Source organism: Geotrypetes seraphini, chromosome 1 (assembly GCF_902459505.1).
Source record: "Geotrypetes seraphini chromosome 1, aGeoSer1.1, whole genome shotgun sequence".
Lineage (NCBI taxonomy): Eukaryota > Metazoa > Chordata > Amphibia > Gymnophiona > Dermophiidae > Geotrypetes > Geotrypetes seraphini.
Window position 1 is genome coordinate 35080184 of NC_047084.1, and position 22025 is coordinate 35102208.

At 41.2% G+C, this 22025-nt stretch overlaps 1 protein-coding gene across 3 annotated transcripts in view; it reads right to left on the reverse strand.

Annotated features, from left to right (window-relative positions):
- Positions 1 to 22025, reverse strand: part of CENPH (centromere protein H) — a 94450-nt gene that overhangs the window by 40190 nt on the left and 32235 nt on the right. For 2 of the 3 annotated variants that reach the window (XM_033929828.1, XM_033929811.1), the window contains exon 5: positions 19502 to 19558. The exons of the other annotated variant lie outside the window; for it this stretch is intronic. In XM_033929828.1, coding sequence (XP_033785719.1) covers positions 19502 to 19558 — 57 coding nt within the window. The remainder of the gene's footprint in view (positions 1 to 19501; positions 19559 to 22025) is intronic. 3 annotated transcript variants of the gene reach the window in all.

Consider the following 22025-nt stretch of genomic DNA (forward strand, 5'->3'; position numbering starts at 1 on the left):
CTACTCTGTATTACCTAATCATAATAGCAGAATGGCATAGAAGGAATGTGCTGGGCCCAAAATTCAGAGATTAATGGATCAAAACCATTTAAAAATCCATAGAAGAAAACACTTTTTCACTCAATGCATATCAGGCTCTTGAACTCTTTTTGCCAGATGATAACGTAACAGTGATTGATCCATTCTCTGTGCAGGTTCAGTCACTCAAGATTAAACACTGGGCAATTTGTAAGTAATTAAATGACAGTCTTGGAATGCTCAGCATTTTTCAACCAGCAATATTGTTAAATATTTGGTTATAAACTTGATGGAACAACAATAAAAACATAAGAATAGCCTTACTGGATCAGGCCAATGGTCCATCTAGCCCAGTATCCCGTCTTCACAGAGGCCAATCTAAGTCACAAGTACCTGGCAAAAATCCAAATAGTAGCAGCATTCCTTGCCATCGATCCAGGGCAAGCAATTTATGGACTTTTCCACCAGGAACTTATCCAAACTTTTTTTAAGGGGCGTGGCTTAACGCGAACACGAATGGACGTGTAATCGCTGAGCTCCTCTCCATTTAGGCAACTGAAGATAAAAAATAATATTTCCCTTCATGAAGATTACATCAAAAAATAATTATTATTGATGATGATACTACCTTTTAAGATTAAAATTGAAGATTGAGTGAATAACAGCTAAATAATCAGAGTGCCGACATCAAGACGCTGACATCGAAGAAAAGCTGAGAGAAGGTAATTTCACCGGCTTTTGTCTGTGCTGAGACGGCAAGCAGAGAGTGAGAGTGATAGAAACTTAAACTGACCAACGAGTGTAAAATTTGTTGGTGTTGGGAAGGAGAGAATTACAGAGAGAGGAGCTGAAAGGGGAGTGAGTTGTGCCCGCGCTGAACAAAGACTCTGGGGGCAAAAAATCGGAAGATTTTCTCTTTGCTGGGACAGTGGAGGATTGGAGAGAGGGTCCGTTGAGGCGATGAAAGCTGATTAAAAGTTAAAAAGAGGAGAGCTGATCTGGTTGTGAGGCTGCTGTCAGTTGATCTGTATAGCGGTTTGATTTCTACTGCCGGCGCTGACTCAGAGCCCTACAAGTTCCTCCGATAAAATTGAGATAGATAGATACTGAGAGAGGAAAACTGAGGGAAGGATTGCCGGTTTTTCTCTCGGCGCTGGTTTGACGCGGCAGATGACTAACAGAAAAAAAAATCTATTAACAGAAACAATCGAAGAAAAACGCTGTTATTAAAGAGTGAAAAGAAGTACTGTTGAGAGTTGGGTGAAGTCTGGGCGAGAAAATTAAGAGAAAAGGTCTGTTTCTCTTTTGCCGGTTTTTTTTTTTTTTAATGACAGATGACAGTTGCTGTAACGACGAGGTATTTTTAAAAAAAGCTCACAGCGTGAATGACACCAGCCTGCCTTGCCAAAACTAGGTAAGGCACAGGGAAAAGAAAATTTAGAAATATCAAGAGCGTTGTTATTTCTATGTGCTGAATGTTTAAACTAACTAACATTGAAGAGAAAAAAAAATAGAGAGAGACTGATCTCGTTAGTAAGGCTGCTGACAGTTGATTTATAGAACTGAGACGGTTTGTTATAGCCTTCTCTAGCCGGAGCTGAGTTGGAGCCTGGAGATAAGGAGATCGATTAATTACTGACTTCTTTTTGTGATAAAAAAAAAAAAAAAAAAAAAGAAGTAAAAGTCTGAAGGCAGAAAAGAAAATATAGAATTGAAAATTATCCTCCTTTGACATTGATGGAAGGGAGACTGAGTAACTGAGGAAGAAGAATATCGGCACTTTCTCTCAGTAATTAAATACCGAAGTGATGTAAACAAATAAATATCAGCTTGCTAGAATAAAGAAGTACTTAATTGAATGTCCCTTTCCTCTGACAAAGCTGCGATTGGGCTTATGAGAGAAGAGACAGAGAAAAGGATTAATGGAACTTTTTAAGACTGAAGCAACAAGATATTGAGGAAATTGAGAGACGCTGTGAATAAATAGAATACAGTTGCTTCAAAATTGCCAAAATAAGAAAATAATTGGAAAAGGTGTTGCTTTCCTCAGTCGGGGCTGCGATTGGGCTCGTGAGAGGAGAGCTAGAAGAAAGGACCACCAAAAATATTTTATTTGATCAGCGCTGAAGCGGAGTGTCATTAAGGGAGAGTGACTTCAGGATATAATGAATTAAATCTATGAAAGACCTAACTAGTCTCAGAGAGATCTAAGAGAAGGAAAAATTATCAGACTGAGTGTTTCCCTTCTCATTGAGATAGTGAAGGGGCTTAAGGGAGAAGAAATATAAAAAAAAAAAAAAAAATCTACTTCAAAAGATAGAACTAAATCCTAGAAAAAAAGAAATTAAAAACTTAAGAACACCCAACCTAAACCTAAGAGATTAAATTTAAGAAAGAAGAATAACCAAGAAAAAGAAAACAACAACATGACAAGTACCAGACAAAACAAAAATGAGGTAGGTACATCTGCAAAAAGACAGAAACAAGAACAAATAACACCAAGCAAAATACCACTTCCTATCGAAGAATCAGACACATTAAGCAAAGCTGAAGTCATGGAAGAATTAAAACAAATCAAACAAATGCTTAAAGAAACTATAACTAATATGTCTGAAATGAAAGAAGAAATTTTAAATATACATAGACAAATGGAAGTTAACAACAAAAGAACAACTGAACTAGAATCAAAAATGGAAACTATAGAATGTGAATCAAAAAGATGTAAAAACGACAACCTGGAATTAAATAAATTAAAAGACCAACTGGAGGATTACGAAAATAGAGGAAGAAGAAAGAACATCAAACTCTTTGGAATACAAGAAAATCTAGAGGGAAAAAATACTATCCTTTTCCTTGAAAATTTAATTCCAAAAATTCTACAATTAGACTTGAAACAACCAATTGAAATTGAAAGGGCGCATAGAATCCCAACAAAAAATCTAGAAAATAAAAACAGACCAAGACCAATCATTTTCAAAATGTTGAGATACCAACAAGCACTAGAGATACTAAATGCGGCAAAAAAAGATAAAAACTTGAATTATAAAGGATCAAGATTATGGTTTTTACCAGACTTCGCCAAAAATACAGCAACTAAAAGGAAAAAACTACTAGACATGAGACCTCTACTCAAAGAAAAAGGATTTAAATATGGTCTATACTACCCGGCGAAAATGAGAGTGTCATCGGGTGACAAGTCCTTATATTTTGAGGATCCTGAAAAACTAAAAGAGTTTCTCTCTAAACCAGAACCTATGATATATTAACATAATATATTAAGATGGTTTTGAAGACTCTATGAAAAATCAGAAAATATAACATGTCAAAATATTTGAAGAAATGGAGGAAAACAATACAAAGAAAAGACAATAAAAATTATATGAAAGAAAGAACAGAATATAGGAAAATTATTAAATAATACACTGCATATATGTTTAAAATAATTATATGTTGAAATCATAATACTAAGGAAATACAAATTAACATATTGTTAAATGTAAAATGATACATTAATAAAATGTTATGGAAAATGATTAAATAAATATAAAAGATCAATATAGATAGATAGAAGGGAAATTTGTTTAAACAATTGAATATTGATTGCCTGGAATGGGGAGAATGTTAGGATTACAGTTCAAATGTGTATCCTTAAGCAGCCAATGTATTGGGTGGGAAAGGGAGGGATAAGGAGAATATTTATTATAATAATTAAGGGAGATACATTAGGGTTAAATATGTGTGTCGTGAAGAAAATTTTTTGGATATTAAATATGAAAGAGGAGAGGAAGAATAAGATAATGAAAAGTATTAAAATATATAATGTCTTTTAAAATATATTCTATTAATGTCAATGGCCTAAATCACGTAATTAAAAGGAAAAAAATATTAACATTTTTAAAAAAACAAAATGCAGATATTTACTGTCTGCAAGAGACCCATCTCAATATGAAGGAATCACAGAAATTATCAGGTGGATGGATAAAAGAATGTTTTTTTGCTCCAGCAGTGGGTAAAAAAGCAGGGGTTGCAATCCTTATAAATAAAAAATGTATGGCCAATATAAAGGTAAAAAATTCAGATCCACATGGAAGATGGATACAAATCGATATAGGTATGGGAAATGATACCCTGACGTTATTTAATATATATGCCCCTAATTCGAATCAATCAGAATTTTTCAAAAAGCTACAAAATATGTTATTACCACTGGCTGCCTCTAATTTAGTGGTGGCTGGAGATTTTAATGCTGTAATGGATCCATTATTGGATAAAAAACCAGGTAAAAATATTAAATCTTTAGGTCTAGATAATTTAGTTCGATCATGTGATTTGAAAGATATATGGCGTATTCTTCATTTTAATGATCAGGAGTTTTCATTTTGTTCACAGGTTCATAAATCATTTTCAAGAATAGATTATATTTTTGTTTCAACAAATAAAGTGCAACAAGTGATTAAAGCCTCCATTGATCCTATTATCATTTCGGATCATGCGGGAATATGGATAGAATTACAATTAGATCAATTAGAAAATAATAGACCTCTTTGGAGATTTGATAATACATTGCTTGTGGATGACAAATTTTTGGAAAATTTTAAAACACAAATTAATGAATTTTTTCAAATAAATTTAGTGGAAGATACATCTATAGAGAATGTATGGGATGCATTTAAAGCAACTATGAGGGGTAATATCATATCATATTCAGCTTTTATTAGGAAACAAATTAAAAAACAATATATAGAATTAGAAAAAGAAATAAAAATATTAGAAGCTAAATTGATAAGTAAATGGGAATATGAAGTTTTGCAAGCTCTTTTGAAAGTAAAAGGTAAATATAATGAATTAACTTCAAAAATGATAAGAAAAGATTTGTTTTCCAAACAAACGGTGTATTATGGAAATTCTAATAAGGCGGGAAAATTATTAGCAAATTATCTTAAGGCAAAAAAAAGGAGAACTAATATTAATGGAATAAAAGATGATAATGGTATAATAACAAATCAAACAAATATAATATTAAAACAATTTTTAAATTTTTATAAAGATCTATATTCTTCCGAACCTTATTTGGAGAAACAAAAAGATGGAAAAAAATTTTTAGATTTAATAAATGGACCTAAGATTCCTGATCATATAAAACGAAGTTTAGAAGAACCTATATCATTAAAAGAATTAGAAACAGCATTGAGATCTCTTAGAGTTGGATCCGCTCCAGGTGGTGATGGTTACACAGTAGAATTTTATAAAACATTTCAAAATATCCTCTCCCCACATTTATTAAAATTATATCAGACACAACTTATAAAAGGTAACATAAAAGGTACTATGGCTGAATCAATAATAATTGTTTTGCCTAAGCCAAATAAAGATCCTACTTTGGTTTCAAACTACAGGCCTATATCTTTGATAAACGTTGATAATAAACTTTTGGCGAAAATTTTGGCTTTGAGATTAGCCAAAGCTCTCCCACATATTATAGATATGCATCAAACGGGTTTCGTTGCTAAAAGACATTCCTCCAATAACTCTAGACTATTATTTCACATGCTAAACTTATCAAAAAAAATGGATGAACCGGCATTTACAGTTTCATTAGATGCCGAGAAAGCATTTGATAGGGTAGAATGGAATTTTATGTATCAGGCTTTAGAATGGTTTGGTATAGGTTCTGGATTTATACAAATGGTAAAAACATTGTATAGCTTCCCGATTGCAAGATTAAATATTAACAATAAGATATCTGATGGTTTTCAATTGCAGAGGGGAGTTAGACAAGGTTGTCCTTTATCTCCTTTGTTATTTGATGTTGTATTAGAACCCTTATTGTTAGCAATACAGCAAACGAGGGAGATACAAGGAATTCCATATTCAGATATGGAATATAAAATTTCGGCTTATGCTGATGATATTTTGCTTTATTTGAGAAATCCAGAGTCTACCTTATCTTCTTTATTGGAATTAATTTATAAGTTTGGCAAATTTTCAGGTTATAAAATTAATTGGAATAAATCTGAAATTATACCCTTGAATGTTTACTGTGTAAAAGGATTATTTGATATTTTTCCATTCATATGGAAAGAAGAAGGATTTAAATATCTAGGCATTCAAGTTAAAAAAACAATTGAAGATACTGTAAAAGAAAATGAAAAATATGTATTAAAAAAAGTAATGGAGTTATGTGAACAATGGAACCCATTACATATATCTTGGTGGGGCAGAGTTCAAACTATTAAAATGATGATGTTGCCTGTGGTTTGCTACCAAATGAGTATGATACCTATTTATTTTCAGGGGTCCTTTTATAAGAAGCTTAATAGAATTTTAACAAAATTTCTTTGGCTTGGTAAAACACCTAGAATAGCTTTAGTAACCTTACAAAAATCAATTAAGGAGGGAGGGGTAAATTTTCCAAATTTCTATAGGTACCATCAAGCCTATATTTTACGTCAGGGTATGTATTGGATCCTCCCAGAACTTATAGATAATGCACCAGATTGGTTATATTTGGAATGGCGCCTTATGTTTCCCCTAAATTTAGTTCATTTACCAAGTATTAATATACCTAAAAGATACAGAGAAAATAAAATAATAATGGATACTTGGAAAACATTGAGATTTATAGATAAATTAACACCCATCCCAATATATAAATCAACTAATCAATCCATATGGATAAACTCCAAGATCAAAATAGGCGGAGCCCAAATCCTTTGGAAGAACTGGATTATTGCAGGAATTAGATCTCTAGATGATATTATTTCAGAAGGTAAACTGCTGGATTTTTCACAATTGCAACATAGATTTGGTCTTAATAAAACACAAAGTTTTAAATGGTTGCAATTGAAGCAGGCCATTCAGGTTGGGTTCCCTGAATGGAAATCATTAAACAATCAATATAGTTTAAAATTCTTATGCTTTAAAACAGACTTCCTGGGACATCAAGCCGCACTGTGGTATAAATTAATATCTGGATATTTGAATAAAAAACCAAAAAATGGTCTAAGAGACATTTGGAGCATTGAGATTGGACATCAAATTAATGCATCTCAATGGCCACTGATTTGGTCTTGGAGAATGGGATGTACAGTGTCAGCATCTATGAGACAAACATGGTTCTTTTTATTACATAGAGCTTTTTGGACCCCTACTCGTTTACAAAAACTAGACAGTTCTAAATCTAATAGATGCTGGCACTGTAATCTAGAACCAGGGACATTAGATCATTTATTATACTACTGTCCTTATATTAAAATATTTTGGAATTCAATTTGGCCACAAATTAATAAATTAATGGAAAATCATATTGCAATATCATATGATACAATTTTATTTGGAACAATGATGAGAAAAAAAAATCAAATTTCACCAGAAAATAATAAACTTTTATTAATTATGACAGGGGTTGCCATTCAACATATAACTAACAATTGGAAAAATTACAACAACCTAAACTACACATTTTGGTGGAATACAATATGCCATGTTTTTAAAATGGAAAGATCAATATCAATACAAAAGGGAACATATAATAAATTTATAAAAATATGGGGGCCATTGACAAAATTCTGTAATGATTAAATAATAGAATACTTTTTCTTCCTTTCTTCTTTTAGAGATTTTCTTATGACACACATATAGGGGGGGTAAGGAAAACAATTTATATATAATATATTATAATATATGATACAAAATGTAACAAATGATTAAGGGATAATAGAAGGGTGGGGGGAGGGAAAATGAATAAAATTTATCTAGAATATATTGTTTTAGATATAAATATGTTATTGAATAATTATTAATTGTATTCTATTATGTTATATACTTTTATAAAATTTGAAAATATTATATTAAAGTGGTGAAGGGGTGGGGGGAGGGGGAAGGGGAAAATCAAATTCAGACATACATTGTGTTAGATATAAAAGTGATACTATGCATGTATCAAATGTATTTTATTATTCTGTACACTTTTTATGAAATTTGAAAATAAAAATATAATGGAAAAAAAAAAAAAAAAAAAAAAACAAACTTTTTTTTAAAACCAACTACATTAAACGCTTTTATCACATCCTCTGGCAATGCATTCCAGAGCTTAACTATTCTCTGAGTGAAAAAATATTTCTTCCTATTGGTTTTAAAAGTATTACTCTGTAACTTCGAGTGTCCTGTAGTCTTTGTAAATCTTGATACAGTAAAAAAAAAAAAAAACCCCACACACAAAAAAAACAACAACGATCCACTTGTACCCATTTTCAGTAGCATAGTAGGGGGGGCGCTGGGGGAATGGTCTGCCCTGGGAGCAGTCTTCCTAAGGGCGCTGCACCCCTCTTCTCCATCCCCCCCCCCCAGTGTGTGCCCTTTGCCTTCCCCTGTACCTTTTTTACTTCCCCGGTGCGAGGTTGCTGCCTGCATCAGCATCGGCACTCTCTCCGATGTCACTTCCACGACTTGTACCTAGGAAGTAATGTCTTAGGGCGAGCCGACATAGACGTGGGCATGCTGTTCAGGCCTGAGAAGTTAAAAAGGTACGGGGAAAGGGAAGGGGTTACATGCAGTAAGGGAGGGAAGAGAGCAGGGGAGGGGCACCGCTCACCCTTACTGTGCCACTGCCTATTCTACACCACTGTACCTCGTCAATTAGGCCTAGTTATACAGAAAGCTGTTTGGATAAACTTATTTTGGGTGGAGTGTATTTAAGTGATTAAGATGATGGTATTACTCTAGTTACTATTACATTACGTTACAGATTTCTATTCCGCCATTACCTTTCGATTCAAAGCGGATTACAAAAAGAGTTATGGAAGAAGGGTTACAACGTTAGATCAGAGAAGGTTTCCAAGAGAGGGAAAAGTAGGATCTGGGGTTAGGGAGGGGATGGTAAGAGGGGGGTTAAGCTTTATCATGGTATTAAGCTTTATTAAGGGATTTCTTGAAGAGTATAGTTTTTATTTCCTTTCTGAACATCTTGTAGTCTGGGGTTGTTGTCAATAGGTTGGAGACTTGGTTGTATTACTTTTTGAAACACTCCCAATTGGGGTCAATGAGAAGGTACAAATTTATCTGGGCACACTGTTGCCTAAGGGTAGCTAGAGAGATGTTATGTTCCATTTGTCTTTTTTTTTTTCTTTTAAATCTTTATTCATTTTCAAATCAAAACAAGTAGTGCACAAAAATACATCATACAAGTAATTCCAATATAGCACTATAATATCTAACACATAAAATCTAATAGTGTAATAACCCCCACCCACCAATTGAGGGTAGTCTAATGATCCCCAATTTGATGAAATACTACAGGGCAGCACAATTACAGGCAATTCTAGCGTGGCAGACCGATAAAGTGAACTAGTGGGTGGATCTTGAACAGAGTACTGTAGTTGATTAATGTACATTTCCTGGATCCCCGAGGAAGAATCACTTTAAATTGAGGAAAGGGGTTTATACAAACTTCCTCTGAAGGCCTGGCACCAAACTAAGAGCAATCTTTTGAATGGGAAGAAATATAGCAATGTTACTTACCGTAACAGTTGTTATCCAGGGACAGCAGGCAGCTATTCTCACTAGTGGGTGATGTCATCAGACAGAGCCCCGGTACGGACGTCTCACAAGCACGTGTTGCTTGTAGAAACTTAAAGTTTCTAGATGCCCGCACCGCGCATGCGCCGGTGCCTTCCTACCCGGAGATCCGGGCGTGTCTCCTCAGTTCAGGTAGCTAGCCTGAGAAGCCAACCCAGGGGAGGTGGGTGGGACGTGAGAATAGCTGCCTGCTGTCCCTGGATAACAACTGTTACGGTAAGTAACATTGCTTTATCCCAGGACAAGCAGGCAGGTATTCTCACTAGTGGGTGACCTCCAAGCTAACCTCAGTGGGATGGAGGGGGAGTTGGCGACTTAAGAGAATAAATTTTTCAATACTGTTTGGCCAAACTGTCCATCCCGTCTGGAGAGGGTATCCAGACAATAATGTGAGGTGAATGTGTGAACCGAGGACCAGGTGGCAGCCTTGCAAATTTCCTCGATTGGTGTTGATCTGAGGAATGCTACTGAGGCTGCCATTGCTCTGACCTTATGGGCTGTGACCTTACAAGGAAGTGATAATCCAGCCTGGGCATAGCAGGAAGAGATACAAGCCGCCATCCAATTAGAGATGGTGCGCTTTGATACGGGTCTTCCCAACTTGTTAGGGTCGAAGGAGACAAAAAGTTGAGGAGTGGTTCTGTGTGGCTTGGTGCGATCCAGGTAGAAAGCCAAGGCACGTTTGCAGTCTAGAGTGTGAAGGGCCGATTCTCCGTGGTGAGAATGAGGCTTAGGGAAGAATACTGGAAGTACAATGGATTGGTTGAGATGAAATTCGGAGACCACCTTAGGCAGGAATTTCGGGTGAGTGCGGAGGACCACCTTGTCATGGTGGAATACTGTGAATGGTGGGTCCGCCATCAATGCCTGGAGTTCGCTGACTCTGCGAGCGGACGTAAGGGCTACAAGGAAAAGCACTTTCCAGGTGAGATACTTCAGAGGGGCCCTGTTGAGTGGTTCAAACGGGGGCTTCATGAGGTGGGAAAGGACTACATTGAGGTCCCAAACTACTGGGGGTGGTTTGAGAGGAGGGTTAACATGGAAGAGTCCTTTCATAAATCTGGCGACCACCGGATGGGCCGAGAGGGGTTTCCCTTGTAGGGGCTGGTGGAACGCCGCAATAGCGCTCAGGTGGACTCGTATGGATGTGGACTTGAGCCCAGATTGAGATAGGTGTAGGAGATAGTCCAGCACGGAGGATAAGGAAGCTCGCTGAGGTTCCGTTGACTTAGAAACACACCATGAGGAGAATCTGGTCCATTTTTGGGAGTAGGATTGTCGAGTGGCGGGCTTCCTGGAAGCTTCCAAGACCTCCCTCACTTCTTGTGAGAATTGGTGAGGGGTTACGTTGAGAGGAACCAAGCTGTCAGGTGGAGAGCCTGCAGGTTGGGATGAAGTAGTGATCCTTGATGTTGAGTAAGCAGTGAAGGAAACACTGGAAGTGGTACTGGTTCCCTGCTGCTGAGTTGAAGTAGGAGGGAGAACCAAGGTTGTCTGGGCCACCGAGGAGCTATTAGAATCATGGTGGCCCGTTCGAGTTTCAGCTTGACCAGAGTCTTCTGGATCAGCGGGAATGGTGGGAACGCATATAGGAATAGTTTCCCCCAGTTCAGTAGAAAAGCATCTGCCTCGAGGCGATGAGGAGTGTAGATCCTGGAGCAAAACTGAGGCAGTTTGGCGTTGTGGGGAGCCGCAAAGAGGTCTATCTGGGGCGTCCCCCATTGCGTGAAAATTTGGTGAAGGGGGCTGGAATGGAGAGTCCATTCGTGCGGTTGTAGCAGGCGGCTTAGTTTGTCTGCTAAGACGTTGTTCTCCCCCTGGATGTATACTGCTCTGAGTAGGGTGTTGTGGCGCACCGCCCAGTCCCAGACTCGTAGAGCTTCCTGGCAAAGGAGGGCCGAGCCCGTGCCTCCTTGCTTGTTGATATAATACATGGCGGCCTGATTGTCTGTGCGAATGAGGATTACCATGTCGTGGAGTAGGTGTTGGAAAGCTTGGAGCGCATTGAAGATGGCTCTGAGTTCCAGTAGATTGATTTGGTGTAGTCTTTCCGCACTGGTCCAGAATCCTTGGGTGCGGAGACCCTCCAGGTGGGCCCCCCATGCGTAGTTCGACGAATCGGTTGTGAGAACTTTCTGATGGGGGGGAGAGTGCATCAGCAAACCTCTGGATAGATTCGAAGAGGTCATCCACCAAAGTAGAGACTGCCGAAGAGCAGGTGTGACTAAGATGCGTTTGGATAGTGGATCGGACGATTGATTCCACTGTGATGCCAGGGTCCACTGGGGGATCCTGAGGTGGAGTCTGGCGAAGGGTGTCACATGTACTGTGGAGGCCATATGGCCCAGGAGCACCATCAGTTGTCTCGCCGGTAGGGTTTGGCGAGTAGACACCGATTGGCTGAGATGAAGAAGAGACTCCATGCGTTGCCGAGGCAGGAATGCTCGGAGTCGGGTGGTGTCCAGGACCGCTCCGATGAAGGGGAGGGACTGGGTGGGTTGTAGATGAGACTTGGAGAAGTTGATCTCGAAGCCCAAATTCTGGAGGAAGTAGGTTGTAGCCAAGGCCGCCGAAGTGACCTCTGGGGCTGACGGGGCCTTGATGAGCCAGTCGTCGAGGTATGGGAATACCTGTAGACCCCTGTCCCGGAGTGCCGCGGCCACTACCACCAGGCACTTCGTGAAGACTCTGGGGGACGAAGATAGGCCGAATGGTAGCACTCGATACTGTAGGTGCAGATTTCCCACCCGAAATCTGAGGAACTTTCGGGAGGCCGGGTGAATGGGGATGTGAGTGTAGGCCTCCTTGAGATCCAGGGAGCATAACCAGTCGTTCTGCTCGAGGAGGGGGTATAGAGAAGCCAAAGTCAACATGCGAAACTTCTCTTTGACCAGGGACTTGTTGAGGGCTCGAAGGTCTAAAATGGGTCGCAGGTCGCCCGTTTTCTTCGGGACGAGGAAGTACCGGGAGTAAAACCCTCGGTTCAATTGGTCTGACGGGACCGGCTCGACAGCCCGAAGCTGAAGTAAGGTTTGGACTTCCTGAAGAAGCAGGGCGGTCTGCGTCGAGTTTGAAGGATACTCTCTTGGAGGATGGTCCGGGGGGACCCGGTGGAATTGAAGAGAGTATCCTTCTCTTATGATGGTGAGGACCCATAGGTCCGTGGTTATGGCCTCCCATCGATGGTAAAAAAGATGGAGGCGGCCCCCTATGGGAGAGGCCGAGGTTATGCTCCCGGGGGGGGGCGTCAAAAGGGCTGGGGAGCCTTGGGTACCGCCGGTGGCTGAGGTTTTTGCTGAGACTTCTGGGGAGGTTGTCTCTTCGCAGGCTGTCTCGCAGCAGGCGTTTGTCTGGGCATGTAACGCCGCTGGTAAATCAGGGGTGGCCTGGAAGGTCGAGACTGTTGAGGTTTGGGTTTGGGCCGCAGGATGGATTGAAAGGATTTTTCATGATCCGACAGCTTCTTGGTAACAGTTTCGATAGACTCATCGAACAGGTCAGCTCCAGCACATGGTACGTTGGCGAGTCTGTCCTGTAGGTTGGGATCCATATCGATAGTACGGAGCCATGCCAGGCGACGCATAGCTACCGCGCTTGCGGCGGCGCGTGCCGAGAGTTCGAATGCATCGAAGGAGGATTGCATCAGCTGGAGGCGTAATTGGGAGAGGGAGGCTACCACTTCCTCGAACTCGAATCGAGCTTGGTTGTCTATGAACGGAGTGAACTTGCGGAGCACCGGCAAGAAGAACTCCAGATAGGAAGAGAAAAAGAAGTTGTAGTTTAGCACCCGTGACGCCATCATGGAGTTTTGGTAGAATTTTCTACCAAATTTGTCCATCGTTCTCCCCTCTCGGCCCGGCGGTACAGAGGCGTAGACCTGGGAGGGATGAGAGCGTTTAAGGGAGGACTCGACCAGTAGGGATTGGTGGGAGAGTTGAGGGCCCTCGAACCCTTTATGGTGCACGATGCGGTATCGAGCATCGAGTTTGCTGGGGATCGCCGGTATGGAATACGGCGTTTCGAAGCACTGCATGAAGGTCTGGTCCAGTAATTTATGCAAGGGGAGCCGAAGCGACTCCGTTGGAGGGTTAGGTAAATGCATGGTGTCCAGATACTCTTTGGAGTATCGGGAGCCCGTGTCAAGGGTCACATCCAGGTCCTCCACCATTTGTCGGAGGAATGATGAGAAGGACAATTGTTCCGCCAGCGTCGGTCTGTGGGACGGGCTGGAGGAGGAGGAGGCCTCCAGGTCCGTGGACATCGGGGAGTGACAAGGAGAATCGGGCACCAGCGTCTCCTCGTACTCCGGGCCCCTCGGGGGGGACACCTCTGATGAGGAGTATCCCCTACGTTGCAGTTTTTTCTGCGGCGACACCTCCGAATGGCGTGAGGAGTGCCAGGATGAGTGTCTCGATCGGTGCCCGTCTCGGTGGCGGGACGGGGATCGGGATCGTCTGTGCATCGCATGGTCTCCCGAGGCCCCCAAGTGGATAGGGCTGGAAGCGGTGGATCGCAACTGGGTTTGCGATGCGGATTCTTGCGATGCTACCCAAGTCTGGTAAGGAGTACGGAAGAACTCTTCCTGACTATGCCCAGGGCTTCGAGTATCGATCGGAGGTCTGGTCCCATGTTGGCGCGGAGGCGTAATGGGTTCTAATGGCGGCATATCGGTAATCGAGGTTTGCCGCGTGGGCATCGCCGCCCTCCTCCGTTCGTCCTCGTCGGTTGTCGAGGTCGAACGGTGTGGGGGAGGGGGAGGGGGCGGACCGCCCCTTTGGACCGGTACCGGGAGGTCACCCTGTATGGCAGCGATGAGCCCGGGTCCGATGGTCTGCATGAGCTCAACGAATTGAGCTTCCAGCACGGACCGTAGCGAAGCCGATAAGGAGGGATCCGCACCGAAAGGGGGTCCTCCTGCACGGACATCGCGCTCCTTCGAGGTCGAGTGCTTCTGCTTAGTAGCTTTCGGCACTTTGATGACCATTGGTGGCACTGTGGAAGGAAGAGGTACCTGACCAGAGGAGACCGGGGCAGGCACCGACGTCGAGCTCGTGGATGGTGTCGGGGTGAGCGATGCCGGTTTCACCACACTCGATGCAGGAGTGGTCGATGCCGGTTTCGCCTGAACCGGGGAGGTATCAGATGAAGTGGAGGCTGAGGGATCCTTAGCTGCGTCCATCTTGAACATCGATTCCCACAATAGGCAACGCCGCTTGAAAGAGCGTGCCGTAAGGGTAGAACAAGGCCCGCACGATTTCGGGATGTGGTCAGGGCCCAAACACTGCAAACAGCGCCGGTGAGGGTCCGTGAGTGAAATCGCGCGTTGGCACTTGCTGCACATTTTAAACCCGGTGATTGGCCGGGACATAGGCCGGAAAATCTCCGCCGCTAGGTCGAAGCCAGTGGGCCTGAGCCACGTGGCCGGCCCGTTCGACCTGCCGGAGGAAATAATCTTCTTTTTTTTTTTTTTTTTTTTTTACTGAAAAAGAAAAGTACTGTTAACTGTAATTAAAAGAAAACGAAAACGCGGACAAGGAAGGCAAATTTAACTGAATTCAGCTAGCGCATGAAGAAGTTGAACTTCTCAGCTCCGCGGAAAAGAAAGAACTGAGGAGACACGCCCGGATCTCCGGGTAGGAAGGCACCGGCGCATGCGCGGTGCGGGCATCTAGAAACTTTAAGTTTCTACAAGCAACACGTGCTTGTGAGACGTCCGTACCGGGGCTCTGTCTGATGACATCACCCACTAGTGAGAATACCTGCCTGCTTGTCCTGGGATAATCTTGGTTTACACTATTATGTTATAACAGAATTCCACACAGATAGAGACTACTTATCTTCTAGAGATGGAAATTAAAGAGCTTAGAGCAGGAGTGCCCACACTTTTTGGGCTTGCGAGCTACTTTTAAAATGACCAAGTCAAAATGATCTACCAACAATAAAATTTTTTTTAAAAACCCACAAAGCACACTGAAAGGCAGAGAAAATGTTAATTATCATTCATATTCCGGGTTTTTTTCAAAGAGGTCAAGGCAGATGACTCTATGCAATGTCATCTCAATAACAACCATACAAAAATAGACAAATATAGCCCCTCCCTTTTTACTAAACCACATAGCAGTTTTTAGCGCAGGGAGTTGCGCTGAATGCCCCACGCTGCTCTCGACACTCATAGGCTCCCTGCGCTAAAAACTGCTATTGTGGTTTAGTAAAAGGGAGCCATAGTGCAAAATATAGATAGCAGATATAAATTCTCAAAACAGACACATTTTGATCACTAAATTGAAAATAAAATCATTTTTCCTACTTTTGTTTGTTGATTACATGAGTCTCTGGTTGCACTTTCTTCTTCTGACTTCTTCTCACTTCACTCTGGCTGCACTTCTTCTGACATTTTCTGATTTCAGCCCACTCCTTCTTTCAGCCTCCTATATGCTTTCTCTCTTCCATACCTCATTCTCTCCCCCAACTTTTTCTTTCTTTCTCCCTGCCTCCTGTTCTTTCTTTCTCTCTCTCTCTCTCTCCATGCCCACTTTCTTTCTGTCTCCCTGCTTGCCCCCTTTGTTTCTTTCTCCCTGCCCTCCCCCAAGCCACTAGGTTTGCCACCGGGGAACAGGCCTCCAAGCCACCGCCCCCCAAGCTCTGCATGCAGAAGCCTTGCACTGACCAGCATTCTGCTCCCCTTCAATTCAGATGTCGGAGAGGAAGTTCCGGGCCAGCCAGGCAGCGATTGGCTGGCCCAGAAATTCCTCTCCGATGTAAGAATTGATGTCGGGGAGAGGAATGCTGGTCAGCGTGAGGCTTCTGCAGGCCCAAATCTCTGGATCCCCAGGGCCGAGGAAAAGAGAAGAAAAAAAGCCAGTCTTCCATGAGAGCCGTTCCAGTCTCTTTTTAGCACAACACTCAACTTCCCATTTTCAGGCTCAAGACGTCAGAGCAGCAGCAGCAGCTCCGGCATTTTTGGGCAGAGCACCTCCTGCTCCCGACCGCCTTTCTCCAGTCTGGCTTGTCAATTCTGCCAGGGGCAGCCGGCGCTCAGCTCTCAAGGGTCGTGACTTCCCTAGACCTCCCTCCCGCCTTCTCCCGAAGGAAGTGACATCATCCCCCAGTCGGAAGACGGGTTCTGGCAGTCGGGCAGGAAGGGTGCAGCAAGAATGAGTGTGCGTGGGGAACCTTGGGGAGAGGAAGGCTGATCGGCCGGCCGATTGGAACGGCAACACGAGATCGACTGGCGTTGCCTTCCCGATCGACCGGTCGATCGCGATCGACGTGTTGGGCACCCCTGGCTTAGAGTATTTGGGCCAATTTTATGATAAAGACCATTAGGGTTGTGCACTTTTTGAGTTGTGAGCCCAATATGAACTACCTCCGAAAGATTATTTCCCTTACCTTCAGATCAAGCATTATTTGCTTACCTTTGGTATCCTCTCAGAGTTAGCCCAAGGGAAAAGCACTTTTGAGCAGCTCAGGGCCAAAAAAACAGAAAGGGACACTTTCCAAACTACATGACTAAAGTAGTCACACACAAAGTAGGACTAGGACAATAGTCTCTCAAAACAAGATCCAATTTATTGGTAAAGCACAAAACCAAAGACTCAACATGGAGCCTTGTTTCAGTGGCAAGTCTGCCTTCTTCAGGGGTCATGGTATCTTAGAATTGAGAATACAGTCAATGACATATAACAAAGTTATCTGCACAGGATTTCCACATTTCACAAGTTGTGTTACTATAATACTAAGGGTGAAAATGATAAGCGCAGTCGGAAATTTGAGGAAATATTAAAAAAAAAAACCCATATGCCACACATACTCTAATATAAACTGAGATTTTTGGGCCTAATGCCTAAAAATGGGGGGGGGGGGTATCTTGCTTTATATTTGAGTTCTTTGCCCCCATGTGGGCCTGCCTGAAGCCCTAGTGATCTAGTAGTGAGCTGGGACAGAAACAATCTATCCTGCGTCCTATCCCAACTGATTCTAAACCACCTCACCCCTGTAATCTTACCTTTTAAAGTCATGATGGTCTAGCGGTGAAGCAGGGCAGAAGCGATCTTCCTATGCTCCTGCCCCACGAGAGCTGCGATCAAAAATGCCTGCCACTTACAATCTAATCACACAGACAAACAGGATAAGTAGGGTGTTAGGAAGTTTCTCAGGCACGGGCACTATACACAGTAGGTGACAACTGAGAAAGCTCATTCAGTGTGCCTGGCTATTCTGTCAATACCAAGGAAATATCACAGCTGTGACTCAAAGAATATGACCACCAACTAAGATTTCTTTTTTTTTTTTGTTTAAATGTTTCATTCAGAAAAAAAAAATTAGTAATCAAAAGAACTATCACAAGTAATGTAAATGCAATCAGAACAACAGGAAAAGGTCATTTCTAGTACTCTACGTTCATATAAGTATCCATATATCGCTGATATGAGCAGGAGTATAAAATGTAAATACAAGAGACCAGGACATTCGTCAAAGGAAGAGGTATAGTGCTGAAGTATTTGATTTTATAATAAAGAATTATTATAACTTGCAATATTCACTTATTGGTGACTAGACCTTATCAAAAGATGTTAAAGCACCCATTCTTTCTGCAACAATTCTTTCAAATTTGGCATACAGGCAAACACCATATTCCTCCATGTGTATAGTCCAGACATGAAGTGTCTTTCCAGGAGTTAAGAATGGATTTATTACTATTAATAAACATTTTAACAATTTTGCTTTATTATGGTCAATTATGGATTTCAAACCATATTCACCAAATATAACAATGGTATAAGATAAGGGATCATCTATAGATAGGATGCCACTATTTTTTCCCCATATTTCTGTCCAAAAGGTTTTTAGCTGCGGACAATGGAAGAGCATGTGGTCCACCGTTCCAGTATCTAAGTTGCAAGACCAGCAAATGTTAGATTTATGCTTATCAATCTTGGACAGTTCATAAGGGGTCCAATATGCCCTGTGTAGAAGAAGTATGTAGATTGTATAATCAATGAAGATCTCAAGGACTTAAAAGGACAATAGCCATATGCAAGGCCACCATTTCTCATATATTTGTTCTTTGGCACCATGAGACCAAATATTGTGAAGAGCAGACAAGTCAATATAATTAGCATCTTGCAATATCTTATACCATTTAGAAGCTTCATCTTTTTTTCTTCTGAATGTGTAACAAAGTTGAATACAAGAAAGATCAATGGTTTTTAAGACTGCTTTTTATACAATGGTTAAGCTGTTAACTATTTGAAAAATTGGTTACTGGGAAGATTGTATTTTGCAACCAGGGAATGGAAAGACAATCAATTAGAGTTATGATATAATTGGCCTACATATCATATTCCTAGTCTTTGCCAAGATGGCCAGTTGATGACATTTCCTTGTATTTTTATTGCAGCTCTGCTTCACCGCTAGACCATCAAAGCTTCAGGCAGGCCTGTAGTGGGCATCGGGGATTGGGTAGGTGGGGAAGGAGGGATGGGTGCATTTGAATAATCTCCCCTCCAGTTTAATATTCAAGTCAACCTTTTTTCCTCCTTTATTTATTTATTTTTTTGGGGGGGGGTGATGGAAAAGGTTACCTCAGTTTATATTCTGGTCCATTTATATTCAAGTATATATGGTACCTACTCTTGTGCAACATAGAACATTTATTTAATCAAAAATGAACAGCTGCTTATTCCAGTAAAGATATATTAATAGACAAATATTAAAAAATAATTATATGCTCAAATCATTCAACTTTTGTGCCCTTCACTCTAGAACATGGTTCCTAATAAAGAGGTGACTTAACATCCTATTACTCCATAATTTACATGGAGGAACAGCCAACAAAACTAAACCTTTCCGGCATGGCGGCATATAAAAAATAAATTATTATTATTTTTATTAAATAGTAACTTACTTTGATTCACTGTCATTTTCTTTTAATCTGTTTAATACAGCATTTGACATCTGGATTCTATTAAGAACCCCCCCCAGAAAAAAAATCATATTGGTTATAGAAAACTTCTAGTATATGGCAGCCATCATATTTAAAATTTAAAGCTTATCCTCCAATTGTGTATATGTAAGTCTTAAACTTTCCTTTTATCCAGTAGGGGATTTCCAAGGTCACCAGATAAAAGTAATTTACATACAAAAGGTTATTTTAGGGCCCATATCTAAATGACCTTCACAAGGGACTAAATTAGTTTGGATTGCTATATGATAATTTTCCCAAAACTTAAAAAATAAATGTTGCAAAAAAATAGAGAAATTAGGTTCTTACCTGCTAATTTTCTTTCTTTTAGACTCTCCAGACCGGTACATGTTTCAATGATTGGTAATAGCTCATCATGACCAGCAGGTGGAGACTGAGACCAAACTCTTGGTTATAGTACTTAATAGCTGTCTCTCCCTATATCTAACAGTCTGCCGAATAGCCAAACAGAACTAAAAAAAACTAACCATAAACAGGAACAATACTAATACACAGGAATGCTTTTGGAAAATGCATAGAACATGTCCTTACAGTAAAACATCCCCACAGCTCACCAGCTGAGTCACAGCCGCTGTTCTTTGATCTTCCCAGCCCTAGAAAAATACTAGAACTCACAGAAAAACAAGACAAAAAAATCTTCACGCGAAAAACCCACACTAGCAAACGACAGCAGACAGGGTGGGGTCCTGTACCGGTCTGGAGAGTATAAAAGAAAGTCTACATCCTACAGCTGTCTAACCAGCCAATTGGGACGCACGCTTAAAAAAAAAAAAATGCTCCCCAGGCAGGCCGCCTATATTGAAGGTGCCTCCAGGAGCATAGGGAGGCCCGCAAAACTGCCTAAGCTCGCCTAAGGCTAGGCATAGCCTTAGGTGGCAGTACGTGTCTCCCTAGGCCAGTAGGAGACATGTACAATGTAAGTAGACGTGGCCGTTACATTTATCGCAGAAGGAATCTCCCGGCCGCGATACGTATAGCGGCCGCCAGTCCCCCTCCCCCAAACGATCAGGGCAGGAAGGAGCCCAACCCCTTCTGCCAGACCCCCTCCCCCAATGAACCCCCCAACCCCTCCCAGAAGATCATCGGCAGGAGGGTGCCCAATCCCTCCTGCCAGATCCTCCCAATGACTCCCCCTCCCTGGACCCCCCCATGGAAACCCCCAAACTCCCTCCATGGAACCCCCCCTGTGCTCACCTTGAAAGGTGGCTGGATAGAATGAAGCGGGCCCACCCCTCTCCAGCTCATCCCACATGAGCCTAAGGCCTGTTTGGCCAAGGTGCTTAAGGCCCCTCCTATCAGGGAAGGGTGGTGGGGTTCACTGGTGGGGTCCTGCAGGAGGGATTGGGCACCCTCCTGCCGTGATCATTCGGGGGGACGGTCTTCAGGCATAAGGGGTTAGGCTCCCTCCTGCCGCAATCTACCTGGGGGGGGCGGTCTTCAGGCAGAAGGGGTTGGGCTCCCTCCTGCCGCGATTGTTTGGGGGGGGGACTGGTAGTCCCAGCCGCTATACTTATCGTGGCAGGGAGATCCCTTGCCGCGATAAGTACAGCGGCCGTGTCTATAGTAACCCGGTTCTGTAATTGGCACCCAACACGGACGTCGGTTACAGAATCGGCTTTATTTTGGGTGAGCGTAGGCCCAATTTTGTATAGACACCCGTCCCAGGTATCCTATACAGAATCTGGGTCTCAGTCTTCTCACAATTTTTGTCCATATTTCTTTTATTGTTTATTTGCTTTTTTTTTTTTTTTCCAAATTCTTTATTCATTTTTTCATCTTACATCAAGTACACAATATTATGTCATTTAAAACTTTTACACATCACTTGAAATTCGTTCAATTGTCATCTTAAATATATAAATTTATTCCCTCTCCATCCACCCTTCCCACAAATATTTTAATCATAAATATCATATAAATATTGTATTCTTATCTATTGATTAAACTTTTAAAAGAACTTTATACCATCCCCCCTCCCCCTATGTATAAATGTACTTTCAGTGGAAAATGATGTCTAATCATTACAATAATTTGTCTTTTTTTTTTTAATATTTTATTTATAAATTTTTCATTCTTACAATATTTTAATTGTACATAAAAACTTCAAATAATATATGAGAAATTGTGACTACAAATAATTCATTTATCACATAAAATATATCCCTCCCATTTTTCCCAATACTTAAATCTATATATAATATAATATACATTCCCTTCCCTTCCCCATTCTAATATAATCATTATTGTGTTAATTTGTTTATTAATTTTCTATTCTTACATCAATTAATTCATATATAATATAATTAATTATTTCATAACACTTATAGTTATAATCAATATATCATATCATAAATAATAAATCTTAAATTTATATAAGTCCCTCCCCATTCCTATATATTTATTACAAATGTGCTAATAAATCTAATCAGTAGAATAATTAGTCAAT